This window comes from Chaetura pelagica, unplaced genomic scaffold (assembly GCF_000747805.2).
Source record: "Chaetura pelagica isolate M959 unplaced genomic scaffold, ChaPel_1.0 scaffold37, whole genome shotgun sequence".
In the NCBI taxonomy this organism is placed as follows: Eukaryota; Metazoa; Chordata; class Aves; order Apodiformes; family Apodidae; genus Chaetura; species Chaetura pelagica.
This window is the reverse complement of record NW_009954567.1, coordinates 2,635,744-2,654,112: the sequence shown is the minus strand read 5'-3', so window position 1 is coordinate 2,654,112 and position 18,369 is coordinate 2,635,744. Positions and strand designations below refer to the sequence as shown.

General features: G+C 34.7%; 1 protein-coding gene across 1 annotated transcript in view; it reads left to right on the top strand.

Annotated features, from left to right (window-relative positions):
- Positions 1 to 678: 678 nt before the first annotated feature.
- Positions 679 to 18,369, top strand: part of PDE4D (phosphodiesterase 4D, cAMP-specific) — a 340,865-nt gene continuing 323,174 nt past the window's right edge. The window contains exon 1 of the mRNA XM_010005404.1: positions 679 to 947. Coding sequence (XP_010003706.1) covers positions 679 to 947 — 269 coding nt within the window. The remainder of the gene's footprint in view (positions 948 to 18,369) is intronic.

Genomic DNA, 18,369 nt, shown 5'->3' with positions numbered 1-18,369 from the left:
TAAACTGACTTGGGATTGTATGGGGGGGATGGGGTGTTAGGGAAAAGGAAGAACTTAAACCCTTTAACATTTATTTGTAGCTTAGGAGGTAGAAGTTTGTAATCTTGATTTGTAAATGGAAACTACAAAGATAAATACCACAGATCCTGGAAAAATAGAAGAGGTTATTCAGCAGTCCCCCTTCCTTTCAGCTTCCCTGAAGGTTCAGGAATAAGCAAATGAAAAGAATAATCAAACAAAAGGAGCATGCATCTGATATTTAAGCCCTCCTCCAGCATTTCTTATGTACATAACCAGAAGTTACTCAAGCAGCTGCAGCACAGTAGTTCCATCAGTTAAACAGGCAGCTTTACAGCTCTGACTAAGACTGTGCTCAGGCAGTTTCTTCCTCCCCTGTCCTATGATACCTAGGAAGTGATCTTTGGCAGCAGGGCTGTGAGAGGAGTGGTAATGTTTAATAGGTTTCTGTGGAGGAGCTAGCTTGCTTTTTTCCTTTGTAGATCATTATCTATAGAGAGACGCTGAGGGCAGGCGACACCATGTTGAGAACAGAGTAGGCTGAACTGAAGTTAGAGCTCGGCACCGTTCTTGGGAACTGATTTAAGAAGGAAACATTTTAAGCAGCTAAGCTAATATTCAATTTTATTAGACCTTAATAACAGAGTTGGGAAAACTCTCATGGCTCAGCAAACAAGTCCAGGCACTTTGTCTATTCCTGAAGTGGATAATACACATTGTCAAAATCCATGGTTAAATGAAGATCTTGTGAAGACCCTGAGGGAAAACCTGTTGCAGCATGAAAAGTCCAGGACATCTAGGAAATCTTCATCTGCTTCTCCCCGGCTGTCTCCAGTTATTTCACCCCGAAACTCTCCAAGGCTTTTGCGCAGGATGCTTTTAAATAGCAACATACCAAAACAACGGCGTTTCACTGTGGCACATACCTGGTAAGCACTGAGAGGGTTGTCACAAACATGTCAGATTACCTTCTTTTCACAACATATTTATCTTCTCGATATCAGTGCTTTTGTTTGTTGGTTTGGTCTCTGCATTAATCTCTCTGGTTGAAGGAGACAGTCCTAAATTGTAGTTCAGGTTAACTTCAGACTTGGGAGTTTATAATAGTTTTTATAAAGTAAAAAAAAAACCCTTACATTTTCTTGCACAAAAGCTACTGTATTTCCTCTGATTTCTTAGGCAGTAATTCCTTTCTTCCCCTCCCCCAGAAAGAAAAACATGAGTCTTAAGAAGGAAAAGTACTTATCTTGTTCTGTGCTGTTCAGGCCAGAGTGAGTAGGCAATTTTTTTCTTTAATGTATATTTAAAATACATTTTTTTAAAGTATTTATTTCTTGCAATTTATGACCACTCCGCTGCTAAGCAGAATAACCTACTTTTAAAATATTTTAACAGTGCTCAAATTAAGAAAGGCATGATAGAGATTTGTGGGAATAGATACTGCATATCAAACTTGTGATTTTTAGTAAAGCAGTTGCTAGAATAAACAGGAAAGACAGAAGGGGAGCCCCTTCTTAAATTACTCACTAGTACTACTTTTTTTGTAATTCAGTCATTTCTTAGACATGTGTTTGTGATCAAATATGTAAAAGAGAAGAATTTATTTCATCAGTCCTCTGTAAAACAGCAGCAAAATTTAATTATCTAAGTTATTCTTTTTCAAAATATTACATATGAGATTATGGTAACTCAATAATACAGTTCTCTTTGCTATGGTAGTTGTGAGATCTTGATGCTGCCTTTTTTTTCTTACAAGATTTTTCCCTATTATTTTACCAAAAAAAGAGTATTACAAAGAAAGGAGGAAAATTAAATATGGTCCAAGAAAGTAAGTAATGAATTCTAGGCAGCAAATGGATGTGCTACTTGAGATTATGTTCACTTGTCTAAAACTAAATTTACATGACAGCTACATGACTGGTAGATGCATTGCACATTGTATACATGTGCCCCTAAATCTTTACTATGAATGTATTTGTAGATAAAATTCTCCTTTGATAAAATAAGTTTTTTACCCTTGAAGAGGATAATTAAAATAAGTATGCCTTTATGCTCAAAGGTTATTTGTTTGAAACTGTGTAGCTGGTGAGAAACTGCATGTCAGAGGAAACTGAATAGAATTAGGGTATTTTGTCTTCCTTTACCCGTTATACATAAATCCCAGTAACATTTAGGATGTCTAACTGCTGGTTTGCCGTTATAAAATTAGTTATAAATTAAATAATTTATAAAACAGTCTGTACATAAGAACATGTAAGATAAAAAAGCTAATTCCCACAGAGCTGTTTTACATTCTAAGAGAAGACTGTCATAGTATTCAAAAGAGGAATTTTGTTTAAACACACTTCCTTTAGTGAGCTTCAGCAAGTTTTGAGATTGGGTAGAATGCCTTTTTCAGAATGACATGGAGCATAGGAAATGCTTGGGTTTTCCCCAAATATGTGAAATACCAGTCCTGCAAAATACTGTTGTTGAACAGTTAATTGTTATTTCTAAATTATTTGTTAAGACTGGCTTGTCTTGGCAGCACTTTTCTTCAGCAAGTGGAGAAACAGGGAGTCAAGCAGAGAGTTACAACAGGTCACTTAAGAGCCTATAAACAATAGTGTTTCAGAAGTGAAGATGAAGCAGAAAAAAACATTGATTTTAAGTAATAGTGCATATGATCAGTCTTATATACCTAGTCTTAGATGTATGAAGGTGAGCAGAAGCACTACTGCGTGCTTATAAAATTTATTTGTTGCCAAATCCCATCAAGTCCAACTGATAAGTTTTAATTCAGTTACCTGTTTAGAAAACTGCCATGCTGTGTGATAGACATGTGGTTTCTATATGCTTTGGCTACATAGGGAGTATAGGCCTTTTAATTTTGTATCTATATAATCCTTTTTAGTGCTTTTGAAAGTGGAGCAGTTTTAAGCTTACCCCAATATATTGCACTATGGAGGAATGCTATGTACTATTCTTCTTTTAGTGCCTATAGCTTGTTCCACCAAAGTTATGTTCTTCTCTGTAAGTGCTCTAGTTTTCTTGTATTTCTAATTTAATGTTTTATAATCTTAAGAATAGTAAATGAACTTGTGTATACATCTTCCTTGTTTAATTCATTGTTCACACAGGCATTAAATTTTTTAATAACACAATGGTATTCAAACTATCAATAAGTTGGAAAGCCATTCCAGCTGCCAAATACCACTACTTTTATACATTTAGTATTTTCTTATGTTTTTCTTATGATGAGAAGTTTATGTATAGACATATCATAAAAACTGATGATATAGCACTAAAGATATTGCTGTGTGTTGCAGTGGTGCCAAATACAGCCACCACAGATCCAGTACACCAGAACAACTCTCTCATATTGTACCTTACTCTCTCATTTCCAGACTCCAAAATGGCATTCAGGTGCAGTCAAGAAGTGGGTGGCAGATTGATGCATTTTTCTGGCAACTTGGTTCTTCCCTTCTTATTTAAGGCCCATAGCTCTTGTCCTGTAATGGCCTGAGATGCAGAACTGTTGACACTGAAATGCATTTTCTTTATGTGACTGCTACCCTTTCACATGAATAATTATCATATTTAGTCATATGGCAGGAATATTTGATCTTGTAAGACTGCACAAATTATCTGGTTGTGATTAAAGCCTTAACTTTTATATGATGAGGTACGCAATCATAGGATGCAATGTTCACCTGCATGTCCTTTTACACACTGTGGCAATGATTTATTATATAAAAGGCATGATAACTATGTGTAGTTAATGTGATGTAGTATGTAAGCCTTTAAGATGCTTTTTGGTTCTTTCTAGAAAACCACATCTTTCTTAATTTGTCATGAAAATTGTGCAAAAAATGGGACTATTTAGAAAGCAGAGCCATTTAAATATTTTCTTTCTGTATCAGTTGTGTTCAGGAAGGCATGATTATTAGGTTAATTTTTAAAATGCGTTTTAATAGAAGATTTCTATGTGCTGTGTTCAGAAATGAGGTTTTATAACTTTATTTTGCTTTCTTGAGTATAATGGAAAGTTTGCCAGTATTTCTCTCAGCTCAGAGTTCATCACTAGCCATTAACCTTAGACATTTTTGATCAGTCCTTCTCTCCTTCCTTTTCTTTATCCTTCCCCAGCTCAAGCTCTGCTTTTAGGATTTTAGAGAGGAAATAATACAGCATTAAGGGTAAGCTGAAACAGAATTTTTTTAAGTCATAAAGTCTTTATGTTTGTTGGAGAAATTTCTGAGTTACTCAGAGCTTCAGTGAGTGTTAACAGCTAGCCTTGCCTATAACTGTGAAATTGAAACTACATCAGTAACCCTGAAATCTTATCCTGGATCACTCAGTCTACAGACAATGTCAGTCTGTAGCAAACAGCCATAGCAACTAGAAAGAATCAAGTGTTTCAAAGTTTCATGGCCAGGAATTCAAATATGCTGTAGCCAAAATCAATGCAAGTTCCTCAGAAATCTGCTTTAGATTGTCTTATTGTAAAAGGAATCATAAATCTTTAAGATATGGTCAATATAATGATGCCACAGCATATGTTACAACTGGACACAGACAAGGTAGATGGTGTTCCGGTATGTGCTTAATAAATACAATCTCTGGATTGTTTTCTTTGCCTCTTCACATGCCTTTTCTAGACTGCCTACTACCCCAGTGCAGTTTGGCAGGGAAGATCATTGGGTTGGCATCATCCATGCTCAGATTTGTGAGAAGGCCATGAGTTACAGGGAAGGAGAATTTTGATTTCTCAGCTGTGTGAACAGCCAGCATGTCTGAGACATGTCCAAAGGTCAGCAGAAGGATAGTTAGGTTCTTCAAATCAAATATCTTTAGTAACTTCTCTTGGAAGTCAGATGATCTCCATTTTGCATGAAAAATTGCTTTCTGTAGGAAGGGGAGGAGAAAAAAGTAGCAAAAATATTTGGAGCAGGAAAGTAAGGTCAATGCAACATAGCAGTTAAATTGTGTCTATTTAATAGGAAGTATGAAGAGATGGCATTTTTGTGCTTGATTTCTTTGACCTTTATTATTTGCTGCTTTAATAGTTCTCAGTGAACACAGGATGTTCGAATAGTAGTTTTTTCTTCTGTTTATGTAACTTTAGACAGAATATTTGCTGCCTTTGTGATTTGTTTGTCTGTGTTCAGATACAGCACGTAGTGATATATGACCTGCTTTCATTATATAAATTGGGTTTTTTTACAGTCTTCCTCCTTGATATCTGCCCCATCTCAAGCTCTTCTGGTGTTCATTTAATACTTTCTGATGTTCAGTGATTTTATGTTTTGCTCTTTAGACTTTTTTTAAAAACATGCACCCCCAAATCTAAAGATGTAATAGTATTACTGACTGTAAGAATGTATGTGCTCAGTTATATAGAGTACTTTTATCTGAATTTAGCCTTTATCCTCACCCATAGTAAATAGTTTTACATTGACTTTGGCATTCAGATATGAAAACGAAAGGTGTCTTAGAAATAGTTTAGATAGATATGAGGATGTGCCATTTTAAGTTTCAGGAATGCAACTGACATAAGGGTACCGATAAATTCAGGTCTTTGCTTATTTTCCTTGCACAATATCTTTTCATGCACTTGTAGCACTAGTTGCAAAAACCAACAGAACTTCAAGTGTTAGTAGTAAGAGAAGAGCAACTTATTTAACATTATGTGGTTCAGTGTATTCATATTGAAACTACTAACTATAATGATGCAATATCAAACTGAAAGTGTAGACTTTTTTCTCACTGCAAGTTTCTTCCCATTTTCCAAATACTTTTTATTGTTGGGTTTTTTTAAATGCTTGTCTATGTTTTCCTCTCATTTACTACTCAGTGTTTTTCAGAGAACTAAAGTAATTGCAATTTGGTGCATGAAAAGCATTTCAAAAGGAAGATCCATCAAAGCAGAGCAGGATGGTAACTATGCTGAGAACACCAATAAAGGATATGATTAGTAGTCTCTGTAAGATATGTATGTACACTCTATACCAACAGCTGAAATGTTCTAGAGAGTTCTGCAGAGTAGTTCAAACTTCTGTGGAAAAAACATTAATTGAATGTTTTGGAATATTTCAAAGAGAAGCCAGATTGCAGCATAGTTTTCTGATTTAATTAGATGCATGTACGCATGAGATTAAAGGCAGAGTTTAATCAGGTTACAGATGCAATAAAATTTAATTAACAGTAACATCCTTTTGGAACTGGTAAAGTAAAATGTACAGTTTAAGAGGAGAAGATTATCTGAGTTAGATGAAGCTTAGCTCTACATTTGCCTCAGTGACCTGATTTGTTTCTGTTCAATAAAGAAAACCTCTGCGTTTATTTTTCTACTTCCTTTTTCTCACCTAAGTGTTATTCATACTTCCTAAATTATCTGACCAAATACTACATAAGGTTTTACTCAAGGTAACCACTGGCATATTGTAGAAGACTCTTTTCCATTGGTTTTCAGACTTTTTGGTAAAGTCTTATTTTCTGGAAGTCTCTCTTTTCTGGAATGATATGTGATCCTCTCCACAAATAATGTAAATATATTAATAGTAGATGCATAAATAATTCCCAGGAAATAATTTAATTCACAATATTGTCATAGAAGAATTCTAGAAATGTGCAAAAGAAACCAACCCGTATGTCCACTCTTTTATTAAAATGTTTTTGTGTAACTTCTTCCAAAAAAAGATGCTATCTTAGCCATTTTCATTGAGCCTCTCTCTTGTGGATGATCTCTTTACCTTGAAGACCTGATATTTCTTAAAAAGGTTTAATAGCTGAAGTGCCTCACATAGGCCATGCTGTTTTCTGATCGATTGTCTTTAATGGTGTGTTTTGTGTTGGACAGAATTCAGCATAAATCCTAAGTAATTTAGGGGAACCGCAACTGAGTTCTATAGCTCTACTTTTGTTTGGTAGTTGTGTGAAAAGCAAAGAAATGCTTTGCAAGAGTGCGTTCACATTTTTTCAATTATATCTCACTATAATTGTATTTCAAGTTATTATGTGTGACTGTGAAGATTTTAATGATTGTACCCTTCCAGCATGATAAATTCTTAGATTTCCTTACATGTTTGTGTTTTTTGGTTTTTTGTTTGTTTGTTGTTTTGTGTTTTTTTTTAAGACATTGCAAAACGTGCCATTAGTTTTTGTAGAATAATTTTATTAGCTTACTGTCTTACATCTTGGGAAGCCTGTTAGACTCAAGCAGTTTAATATCCATGTTACTTCTTACTGGATCACTGATTGAATTATGTAGACTTGTTATTTTCACTTTCATTTTGCATGTGCATGTTACTATTTTGTTTGTGGTTTGCTAAAACTGGTTATTTATTCTCGCCCCAGTACCTGTGATCCTCTCTGTTTCTCCTGCTGTTTGACACATTTTCAATATTTTATGAGAGCTGAAATTGGTATTGCTTGTTAGCCTCTTCCTGTGTTTTGACTTTCAAGACTCTGCTCTACCTGGGCCTTAACTTAAGGGTTTAATAGGTATTGTATAGTTGCATATACATAACCTCAAAGTTTCAAATATGTTATGAAAGTTTCAGAAGTTTCTTTTCCTTTTTGATTTCTCATAGCAATTCCTGTCTCTTAATAGGTCTGTTTCTTATGGGAATATTCTTACTTTCTTTAGCACAGTCTAGCAACAAGCTGGCTTTTCCTTTCATACATGCTTGAAAAGCTTCATCTTTGGGATATGTAGGTATTACTCAATTTTATTTTTTTTTCCCTTGTGACATTTCTTCTGTATCTCATGAAGTTTTGGGGGGTTTATATTTTTGTTTCATCTAGTCCAAACATGATTTTTCCACTGCTGGTCCAGAATACCCAGCTTAAAACTTGCAAAATTTCATGCCAGATAAATTAACATTTAAGTGAGAAAGAAGATTGGAAGAGGGATCTCAGCATCTCTGTCAAGGTACCAGTCCCATAAGAAGAAACTGTGGACTGGAACGGCAAGTTTTGTTCTGTGAAAGGGCAGAATACTGTCAGACTTCTGATTTTTAGAGGTGAAGTGAAATGTTTGCTAGCAGAACACTTACTTCTACCCTGATTTAAGGATAGATCAGGGCAGTCGTAGTACTGATCTCTAGCTGGGGTAAGGTAGTGCTGCCTAGTCTGTGTCTGCAGTAGAGTCTAGTCACTCTGTTATGGTAGAATGTACTGTCAGAGCTGTCCTTTTACTCATGACCGACTAATGTTAGATCTTGGTCACTAGATAAGATTGATAACATTGGCATTTCCCCTCGTTATCAGGTTTTAGGGAATAATCTTGTAAAACCTGTGCCATTACATACTATATAGATAAGTACATTTAATACATTTATAGTGGATTTACTATCCATTTTCTAAACTCTCAAAATTCAGCAAGAATTCTTTTCTTCTTTCTCCATTATCAGGCATGTCAGACACTGCATGGCTGACACCATGTTAACACAGAACTTTTTTTCTGTTAGTTGTATGATCCCTATGTGCAATCACAGATAACATATGTTGTTTTCTTTTGGGGATAGGAAGGTTCGCTTAATGGTGAATCAGAAAAACTAGTATTGTATTTCCAGTCTTTTGCAGCTGCAAGAACCTTTTAGGTCTGCTGTACTTTCATGAGCACAGTCAGAACAAATAAAATAGTTACAAACAAGTTACAAGTTATAGGCAAGATATATAATATAGATAGATAGATATATCTACATCTTTGACTTGCTCATTATTATGCACGTTCACATGACAGAGATTGAATTCTCCAAAGGTGTTAATCACAATCATAACATGTAGCATGTTACATAATCAAAAAGAAAAAGAATTATTTGTGTAAATGCATGCTGTCATGGGAAATGGATTAGACCATATAATTAAATGTGGAAATCCAGCAAGATCACAGAAAATATTCATTTAAATGCCTAAGAACTGCCTGCACAATGAGCTCTATTCCCCTCAAAAACCCCCATAATTTACTGCAGAAGAAATTTTTAAAACTTAAAAACTACAGTGTTTCTCCAGGTATGTATCACTTGTTTGCAGAGAACGCAGCATATCTGAGAGAGAGCTAAGTTAGATACTCCAGCTACAAAATGATTATTTAAGAACGACTGTTAAATATTTCTTACTGATTTTGTACAGTAACAGTATGGTGTGTAGCTCTCTTGCGTGGACTATATTTGTCTGCTGTGACTGTGGTATATGTATCAGAGAAGGAGTTGTTGCTCTTGCAGTCACATAGCAGTTTCTTATGTCTGATGCACTTGTATAGAAGCAGCTGTGATAATACAAGGCTTTTGGCCTTTCATCAACAGTTGCTTGTGAGGAGAAACAGTATTAAAACATGTTGATTGGTGGGGGGGAGAATCAGTCTATGAGAAAAAATTAAATCCCATTGTATGATTTTAGTTAGCAACTACAAAATTAACACTGAGGCTGAAGCATGCTGAGCTCAAGACTGAGGTACATCTTTCAGTGTGAAAAATCTGTCTCACAACAAGAAAGATTGTTAGGCATGAACTTCAGGATAGATGTGAGGAATTTCTATAAAATATTGGAAAATACTGACATTTAATTTTAAATACTTCACTTTCCTAAACCCCCATCATCCAAGTAATTGTTGGGAGAAAGGAATTACTTGTTTTACCTCACCTGCAGACTGTGCAGGAGGGTCTTCTACTGAGCTATGAGATACAAATCACACTGTTGTGTATACTGTTCAGACAGATGGCAATAAATAATACATCTATTAGACATGTATTATAATTTTATTATCATGTGTTCTATATGATATATGTCTCATAACCCTTCAGCAGGTTGTGTCATTGCTGCTGGTCTCTCTCTCTCTCTCTCTCTCTATATATATATATATATAAGCTCTCCTCTTTTGCAAATTTGCAGTATGCTCTGTGGATATCTCTGAAAATTGCTCTCTAGTATCTCCTTTTAAATTAAATTAATTTAAATTTAAATTTCTTTCTGATATGTTTTGTGGAATTTTGCTCCACTCTAGAAGCTTTGCATTTTTAAAGATGTCAGTGACCTTAGACCTTAAGGAAAGACTCCTTGAAACGCTATTGTACAAACTGCTGTGGCCTTATAGTTTTGGTCTGATACCCATTATTCCACCCAAGAAGGTCAATGACTTATCAACCATTTTTTTTCAGAACCTACATATCCTATATAGTGTTGTGTGGAAATTCTTTTGTAAGAAACAAACATAAATATTGTGCTGGTAATAATTTTCTACGTTCACCAGATTTTGTTACGACAGTGGTCTAATCTTTTCTATGACCTGTAGCTTTTACCTGACAGCCACAAAAAGAATGTGCCTCCCAAAAATAAAACTTGTCGGTGTTCCTTTCAAGTAAATATGTACCACAAAGAGCAGTACTGTGAAAATGTGTCTTCATAATCATAAATCTTTTTTCAGAATTTTTGTCAAAATTAGTTTTTAGATTAATTATTTCAGCTCTTTTGCTTCTTAATACAAATGACCTGCCATCTCATTGTCCTGATCTTCATGTAAAAGTTATGCTTTTTAAAAATTATAAGGCTTCTTGGAGGATGATTTAATCTCTTCTCCCCCAGAGGGTATATTAGAATGTGGAACCTGGTCTCACTGCTGATGAATTTAAAGGACATGCCTTATGAAACTTTGGGAATGTATCACTAAAAATAAAGGGAAAAAATATATATAAATTCTTCTGCAAATTTTTAAACAAAAATAGTTCAATTTTACTGTCCAATGAAGTGCTAAGAAATGGATTCACTGCTGAGGATTTTTAAATTAAACTAGACTCTGTGTAGACAACACTGAAGTGGTTTTCATAACCCCTTCAGTCCCTAGAACATCTGCTGCCATTAATATGCTGAGCAGGAGTATCTCCTTTTCTGATGTAAAGTTTATGTCACATGTCAAGGGAAATAAAAGTAAAATCTTCAGCTGAGTCCAGAGAGGAAAGCTTCTGTCTTTCATTCTCATATATTCTCAGAGCTATCTAGTTCTCCAGGCTACGTGCTGCATTTAATTACTAAGTCATGCTAGACACACCTTACACAATTAAAAAAGCTTTGTGTCTTGTGGCTTTGCTACAAGCTGCTACTTGCATGCCCAAAGTGCAAAAGATGATCAATCAAAAAAAAATAAAATAAAATTATTAATGTTTAAAAGCCTTATAAAAACGTAATTGTTTGCTTGAGTGCACAGAATGAAATATCACTGTTAAAATACATAGAGAAGTTGAGGGCAGGTAAAAACATGAAGTGACCTCGTTCTGTAAAAGTTGTTTGGTAATATTTTTTACATATAAGCTTATGCTGTGAGCTGTTCAATACTTGCTGTTGCCATCCACACCCCTTTGGTAACAGATGGTTACGCTTAAGTTGTCATAAAGGAACATATACAGAGGGCAAAACATTAATTTGAAATTAAAATCCTCTAATATTAAAAAGGCTATCATCTCTTTACTGACAAATAGAGTGATGTATGGTAGTTTATGTAAGAATTTATGCTTAGAAAAGTTGATTGGAAAGTTTATGAAGTCTATGTCAGAAAAGACTAGGTCTTGTGCAGATCTAGGTATATATAAGGAGAAATAAAAGGATTATACAGTCACTAGTGGGTAATTCACTTTTTCTTTGATACAGACTTTGTTCATAAAACAAAGTAGGTATCTAAAATGTAATTTAGTTCTTTTAAGGATGTTTAGATATTGCATTAGTCTTTACTCATTATCTAGTTAATATTGAATGACTTTTGTGTAATTAATTCAATCCATATAATAATTTTATAGTGGAAGTACACAGGTTTACTGTTAAGGTTGGATCACTTTTGCAAAGAAGTAGACTGCTTCAATATATTACATTTTGCAGACAGTAAGGTAAAGGCTTCATGAACAACAGTAGTCTTAGATAAGGAATTAGAGAAGTAGCAGGGTAGCTAGTTTTGCAACACTTGAATGGAAATGAAGTTACATGAGCGAGAGGAAGGGGCAAAACTCAAACAGCTAATAGTAACGCCTTGTCAGCAGTGTTTAGGTTTGACGCTTAGAAAGGCTGGAAAAAAGTGGTTGTTGTAATACTGGGGTTAATAGGATTTATTATTTATTTCTGATTGAAAGCCTCATACTGTCTGAGTCAACGTTTTGTCTTTGTGAGGACTGATGATGCCTCAGTATGTTGACTCAGGGTTATAATGCAGGCTATGTACAGTATTATAATTGACCATCTAATTTCAGACTATTCTAACAGGAATACCACTGTTGTTTGTCTCTAAGCACCCAATCTAAAGAGTGAGAAATAATGACTATTTCTTGAGTAAAGTCCTCTTCAATGTGCTATTGGCTAATAGTGGCAAATTTTCACCACAAACTTCTTAATTGCTTTCATACTCATACTGATGTAGTTACAGGAGAGATTTTGGTAGTAATTTGAAGTTGTTTTTCCTTTTCAAGAATGTTATTGCCCCCAAAATAATGGTACTTGAATCTTACTGGAATTTTATGCTGTGAATGATAAAAATAATCAGTATCATGTTTAGAATAAAATGTGATGTGGTTCAGAAAAATTTCTATTGTTGTGAAAATTAAAATTACTACTACATAAAATATTTTTGGATAATCAATTTCCTTATTTCTAACTGTGAAAAGGAGTCCACCTGTTCTGTGAAAAGACTAATTGTTGCTTAAGCTGTTTGCTTGTGACTCACTCCTTTGAGTAAAAACCTTTGGGTGAGGATCAGGAAGCATTTATATAAAGCCTGGTTTTGCTCCATTCATTTATTTGAATAGAATGCTAAATTGTAAGATCTAGTGATCAATTATTCACTGCTTAAATGGTTTTCAGGAGGAAACAAACTCAAACGACTTGAGAAAGGGAGTAGGAGGTAAACATTGGGTACCTCTGAATATTTCAAGGTGGACTATAGAAATTTTTGAGAAAGATTTTATCGATTCAATTAATAATCTATTGAAGAGCACTCAAATCAGTAGGAAAAAATGTTGTGTCCCTTTTAAATCAATGTCTGTGATGTGAAAGTGATGTCACTATGAGGCCACAGTGGAAAACAAAAATTTAAACTGCAATTATTAATCTATTTTGTTCTGTTGAAATAAAAGCATGATTATTGTGTGATTGTTGTGTGTAACAATCATGTAGCTTTTAGGAAACAAGATTGTCAGCTCGAAAGGAAATTATGTGCATTAACAAAATACAAGTGAATTCCAACTCTGACTTAAAATTATGACAGGTAAATAGGTGCTTTGGTTATTGAGTCTTGTTAGTAAATTCAGACAGAGGAACACAGGACCTTGTGGATATAATGTGAGACTGAGCTGAAATATCCAGAGATTTTAAACCTAGATCTTCCATCAGTTCCCATTCTCTGGATTCAGCAGACTTGTTTATACTCTATTGTCCTAATTTCTTAATGCTTGAAATAAAACATTATAATATTTATCCTACAACCACTTTATTGATATTTTCCAGTGCTTTCCTTGTATGAAGTGGCATAATCACTTACAGATCATAAGAATGTTCACTTTTCATTTCCTAAAGATTACATATCCATTTATAGTTTCTTCCGTCAGCAGAGTGTTCTGTTGTGGGAATATAAGAAAACATTGTCCTTGTTTTGAACTTTTTAACTGTAGAAAAAAACAAACTAATGCAAGCTTTTGGAACTTTTTTCCTTGAAATTTTAAGACTGCCCACTGAACTGCAGCAAAACTCTGGAACTGTAGTGTAGTTGAGTACGACAGGTATATCTGAACCTGTTTATCTTGCTTGTAGTCAGACTTAGTAGTTCAGGGATACACCGCACTAGCCCTGCCTATGCAGTTCAAAGGTCATTCGTGTCTGATTCCAGGAAGAGCAGGCAATGCGAAGCATGCTTGCTTTAAGAAAGTTTTAGACACTCTCTGAAGCAGGGAAAAGGCCAAATACAATTTTACAGAGTAGTATTTGTTTCTTAAATCCAAAGCACATGTTCCCTGCTTTGCTCATTGAAATTTCCAATATATGAAAAAACTGAGGAGCAACAACTCTTTGCTTCTTTTTCTATCTGTAAGATGCATCTGTTCTCCTCAACGAAGGAAGTCCTGGTCTCATGGGAAAAACGGTAATGTGTGCTATACACAGTGGGCAAATTATGGCTGCTTGGGCAAACAGGGTGTGGTTGTTTTGAGGATTTTATTGTTGTTTTAATGTAACAAAAATTCTTATGTCATATTATGGTGTCTCCTTTATTACTCTTCTGCAGGCTCACATGTACTGTATCAGCCTTCCATACCTGTATTAAGAATGACTGACAGAGAGATGGATGAACCTTCTAATGTGGCGATGTTGGAGCCACATAACCCATCTAGAAAATAATGATAGCTGTTTAACAGTCAACCTTGCTGAAATAAAACTTTTTTTTCCATTTGTGAGTTGTATTTTCCAGGTGTTCGGTTTGTTATTGAGCTAACCAATGGAAATGCTCTCTTTTAAATCCAATTATTCTTACTTAAAGGTAATCTAAGCCCTCTGGGATTTAAAAAAAAAATAATAAAAAAAATAAAAGGTGAGGGCAGATTTTTCTAGCAAAGGAATCTTGGCTGATCTTGGCATGTTTCTATGATTACCTATCAGTGACTTGACTGGAAGGACAAGGGTGACTAGGTGGAGTCTAAAACTCCACTTTTGAAGTTTTGCACTTGAAAGGGTCAGTGTTCTATTTTCTATGCTAGATGGAAGATTTAAGCCTAAAAATCACCTTCAGAAAACAGACATACAAATTAAATAGTAAAGAATTTAAATTTACAAATTTAAGTCTAAGTACATATTCTCTTGGTTTTTAAATTTACTTTAATTTTGGATTCTGCTTCTTGTTTATATATTTTTCCATACTCAGAACTGTGGGAAGTAGTCCACACTTGTCATGGATAACATTGTTTTCAGTGAGATGTCTCATCATGTGAGTGGTAATTCTGTAGATAAGAGATTAAGACTAATGTAGCAAAGTAAACAGTTTCTTTGCAGACTGATACCTCTTGGATATTGTAAGGGTTATAACTTCATGCACACAACTTCTGCACCTGTAGTGCTGTAAGACCTCTGAATGTTTTGCAGAGCACTCCCTGAAATTGTATGAAGAGATTATTCTATTTATACAACTCTGAAGAAAAAAAAAAACAGCAAGTGGGGAAGAAAGTAAAAGGTTCTTATTCTAATAGTTTTTCTACTGACATTATTAATACAAAATATTTTTCTTTTAAGTGCAAAGTAGGAGTATGGTGGCAAAGAGTGTTTCTTAATGAAAAATTCAAGCTGGGGGAATGCAAATATTTCAGTACTGTGAACTGCAGAGTTTCTTCACGAGGTGGAATGCTTTAGAATTGTTTCACTCTGAGGAAAAAGTTAAAAAGTTAAAATGTATTTTAAAAGCCAAATGATTTAAACAACAAATTTGAAGTAGATGTTGGAACTTGAATATGCTTCAAATTCTCTTTGCTTTTGCATTCTGAGAACAAGATATAAAAGAAAATACAAAATTAATATTATGCTGGCCTTGTCCTTAATGTGAAAAATATGGAGGGGAGGAGTGTCTAAAATGTTATAAAAGCTTCTCCAAAACAATACTGGATTAATTTTGCCAAGGGTGTTGGTTTGTAAATAGGCTTTTTCCATATCCTAAGTCCAATGCTGTTACCTCCTGTGTAGATTACATTTCTTTACATCTTAAAGAAAAAACTCCAAAAGCATGCACAATTATTGCTGCTAATGCAAGCAGATATGCATGCAATAGTTGAATGAACCTGTCTTGATTAAATTGATAAAACAGTGAAGTCAGTAGTGAGCAGTAAGGGTGAAATTTAATAAATAAAAGAGGGGAGAGAAATCAGGAGTAAACCATTTATATCTTGAGGAGTAATGAGAGGAAATTGGCTTGTTGATGTTGTTGAAGTCACTTTTAATCTGAGATTATTTTTGTATATATTAAAACTATATGAGAATATTTGCATAGGTCTGATTTCATTTTTTTGTTTTCATAATAATCCATCCATTTAGAAACTCAACGACCAGTTTTAAAAATAATCAGTTCAGAAATATGTCTGTGATCAGAATCTATCTATGCTTTTTTTCTGGCCCACTTAGGTAACCAATGTAGAAATTTTGTTCTGTTTGGGGGGAGAAAAAATATATAGAATTAACAGCAACACAGGAAAATAAATACTTCCCGTGGAAACAGATTCTTCTCAGCCATTGGTCAGAGCATAAATACTGGAGCAGGGAGACTGTTTTGTTCTTTTAATGGTGCTGCTTTCTGTAGTTAGAGACCAAGGATGGCAGAGAAAAGCCAGGTCTGAACATGCAGGCTAAGGGTGTGGGTGGTATATTGTCAGAAGTCTGTTAGCTATTGAGTTTGCTCAGGTGAGAGATCACTTTGCAGCGAAGTGTTGCAGCCCGGAGGGCGTGTTGCCACGTCTGTGGCTCTGAGCAGGCCTCCTCCCATGGGCTGAGCCCAGAATTACGCGTGCTTGAGGAATAAATTGTCTCCATGCCATCACTGTTATCATATAACTGTACATTTAATTAGAGAGAGGAAATAGGAGCTTTACTTGTTTTCTTTTCACAGCATTTTATGCATTAATGTATTTATGTTGTGTTCTGCAGAAGTTACATAAATGTATGGCGCTACATAAATACGGGTTTCTCATAAATGCATATCTCAAATAGAGCGGGTAGAAGTAAATATTTTTGTTAGCAACAGTTAAATTTGCAGAAGATCTACAACAGTATATGTTTGTTAATTTTTTTTTTAAATTCTGGCTGCATGTGGTGGAGATTGCATGATTTCTGTAAGAGAGAAGAACACTCCAGAAATGTATCAAAATTAATTAATTTTAACTGATCACTACTAAAATAATTAATTTTGTTTAAGTTGTCATTTTATTACTTAACTATTTTTAAGGATTAGTTAGTTAGTTTGGAGGCCAATTTCATCACAAAGACTACTTGAACCCAGGAGGAGTATCCATATTACTGTGTAGTATAATTTAAGTAAGCCCCTTTAAATCATGTGTGAAACAGTTTATGCTCAAGTTGGTAGGTGCGCTCTGTCAGAATCCTGTTCCCTCACCATTTTCTGATCCCTCCAGATCAAATGAGGAGCAAGTTCCAGAGCTGGCAAAGTTAAGTGCTTACCATTTGACTTTTATATCAGTTCAGTAACAGCCATTTACCAATGGACTTACTTCAAGAGGTAGCTGCACTGATTATATAGATAGAATTTTAGAACAAAAATGTGTTCACACGTGATGACTAGATAGGAAGGTGGGGGGGGGGGAAAAGGGGGAAAAAAGTAAATTGATTGGAATACATTAAATGGAAGAAACAGAAATGCTCAAAATTAAACCCCATGATAATTATGAGTTGTAACACCTTTTGGAACAACGACCAACAACCATGCTGTGCAGTCATTACACTTTTCAGTGTTGCCTAGAAACTGAAGTGAAATGGTCTCATTCATTGGCAGCTTGCCCCCGCTGTAGTGTTTGACACATCAGAACAGAATATGGACTGAGCAGAACACAGCTTAGGAGGCAAACATTGGTAAACCAAATAACTGTGTATATTTTCTAAAGTTTGATTAGTGCTACTACATTTCAGTACCATGTAATACTAGATAAAAAACCGGAGAGGAATTTTCAGTAATATAGGGCTATTTCAGTTTTGTTAATCATCAATATGTTCTCAGTGAAAAATAGAGCTACCTCTGACATGCAAAATTACAATTAATATTCTACCTGAGTAACATACTTTTCATGCCTGGCAAACTTTGGTATATTATTCTGTTTTCTAAAGCAGGAAGTATTGTGTGTCTTGAACTGGTAAATACTAGCAATATTTGTAATTTAAAATATTTAATAAATTTTAGTAGCATTAATAGTCTTAATGAAAGGCAGGTGATTGCAATGCAGCTTAGTGGAAAGTAGCTGTTTTTCATGTCAAGTATCCTAAAAGCCCAGTAAAATTACTACACTGGAATATTTTAATCTCTGGACAAAAATAATATTTTTCTACAGTGTTATCTTTCAGTCAGCAAAGTCAGCAGAAAGACTTTCTAGTGTAACAACACATGCTAGTATGAGGCATCCTAGATCTCTGCATGCTTCTCTAGAAAGCCAAAATTTAATTGTAACATGCTTTGTACTTGATCAAATCTAATTTCCAGTGTTAAAGGCCTGTATTAGCATTTTTGTAATTGTGTAAATTCTCGTACATTACCTCTTGAAATACAGTGTGTTCTTTAACACTTGAAAACTGGTAATACTCTTCACTTCAGTCAGAGCTTGTTTCACGTTTTGTGGTTTCACACAGATAATGGACATT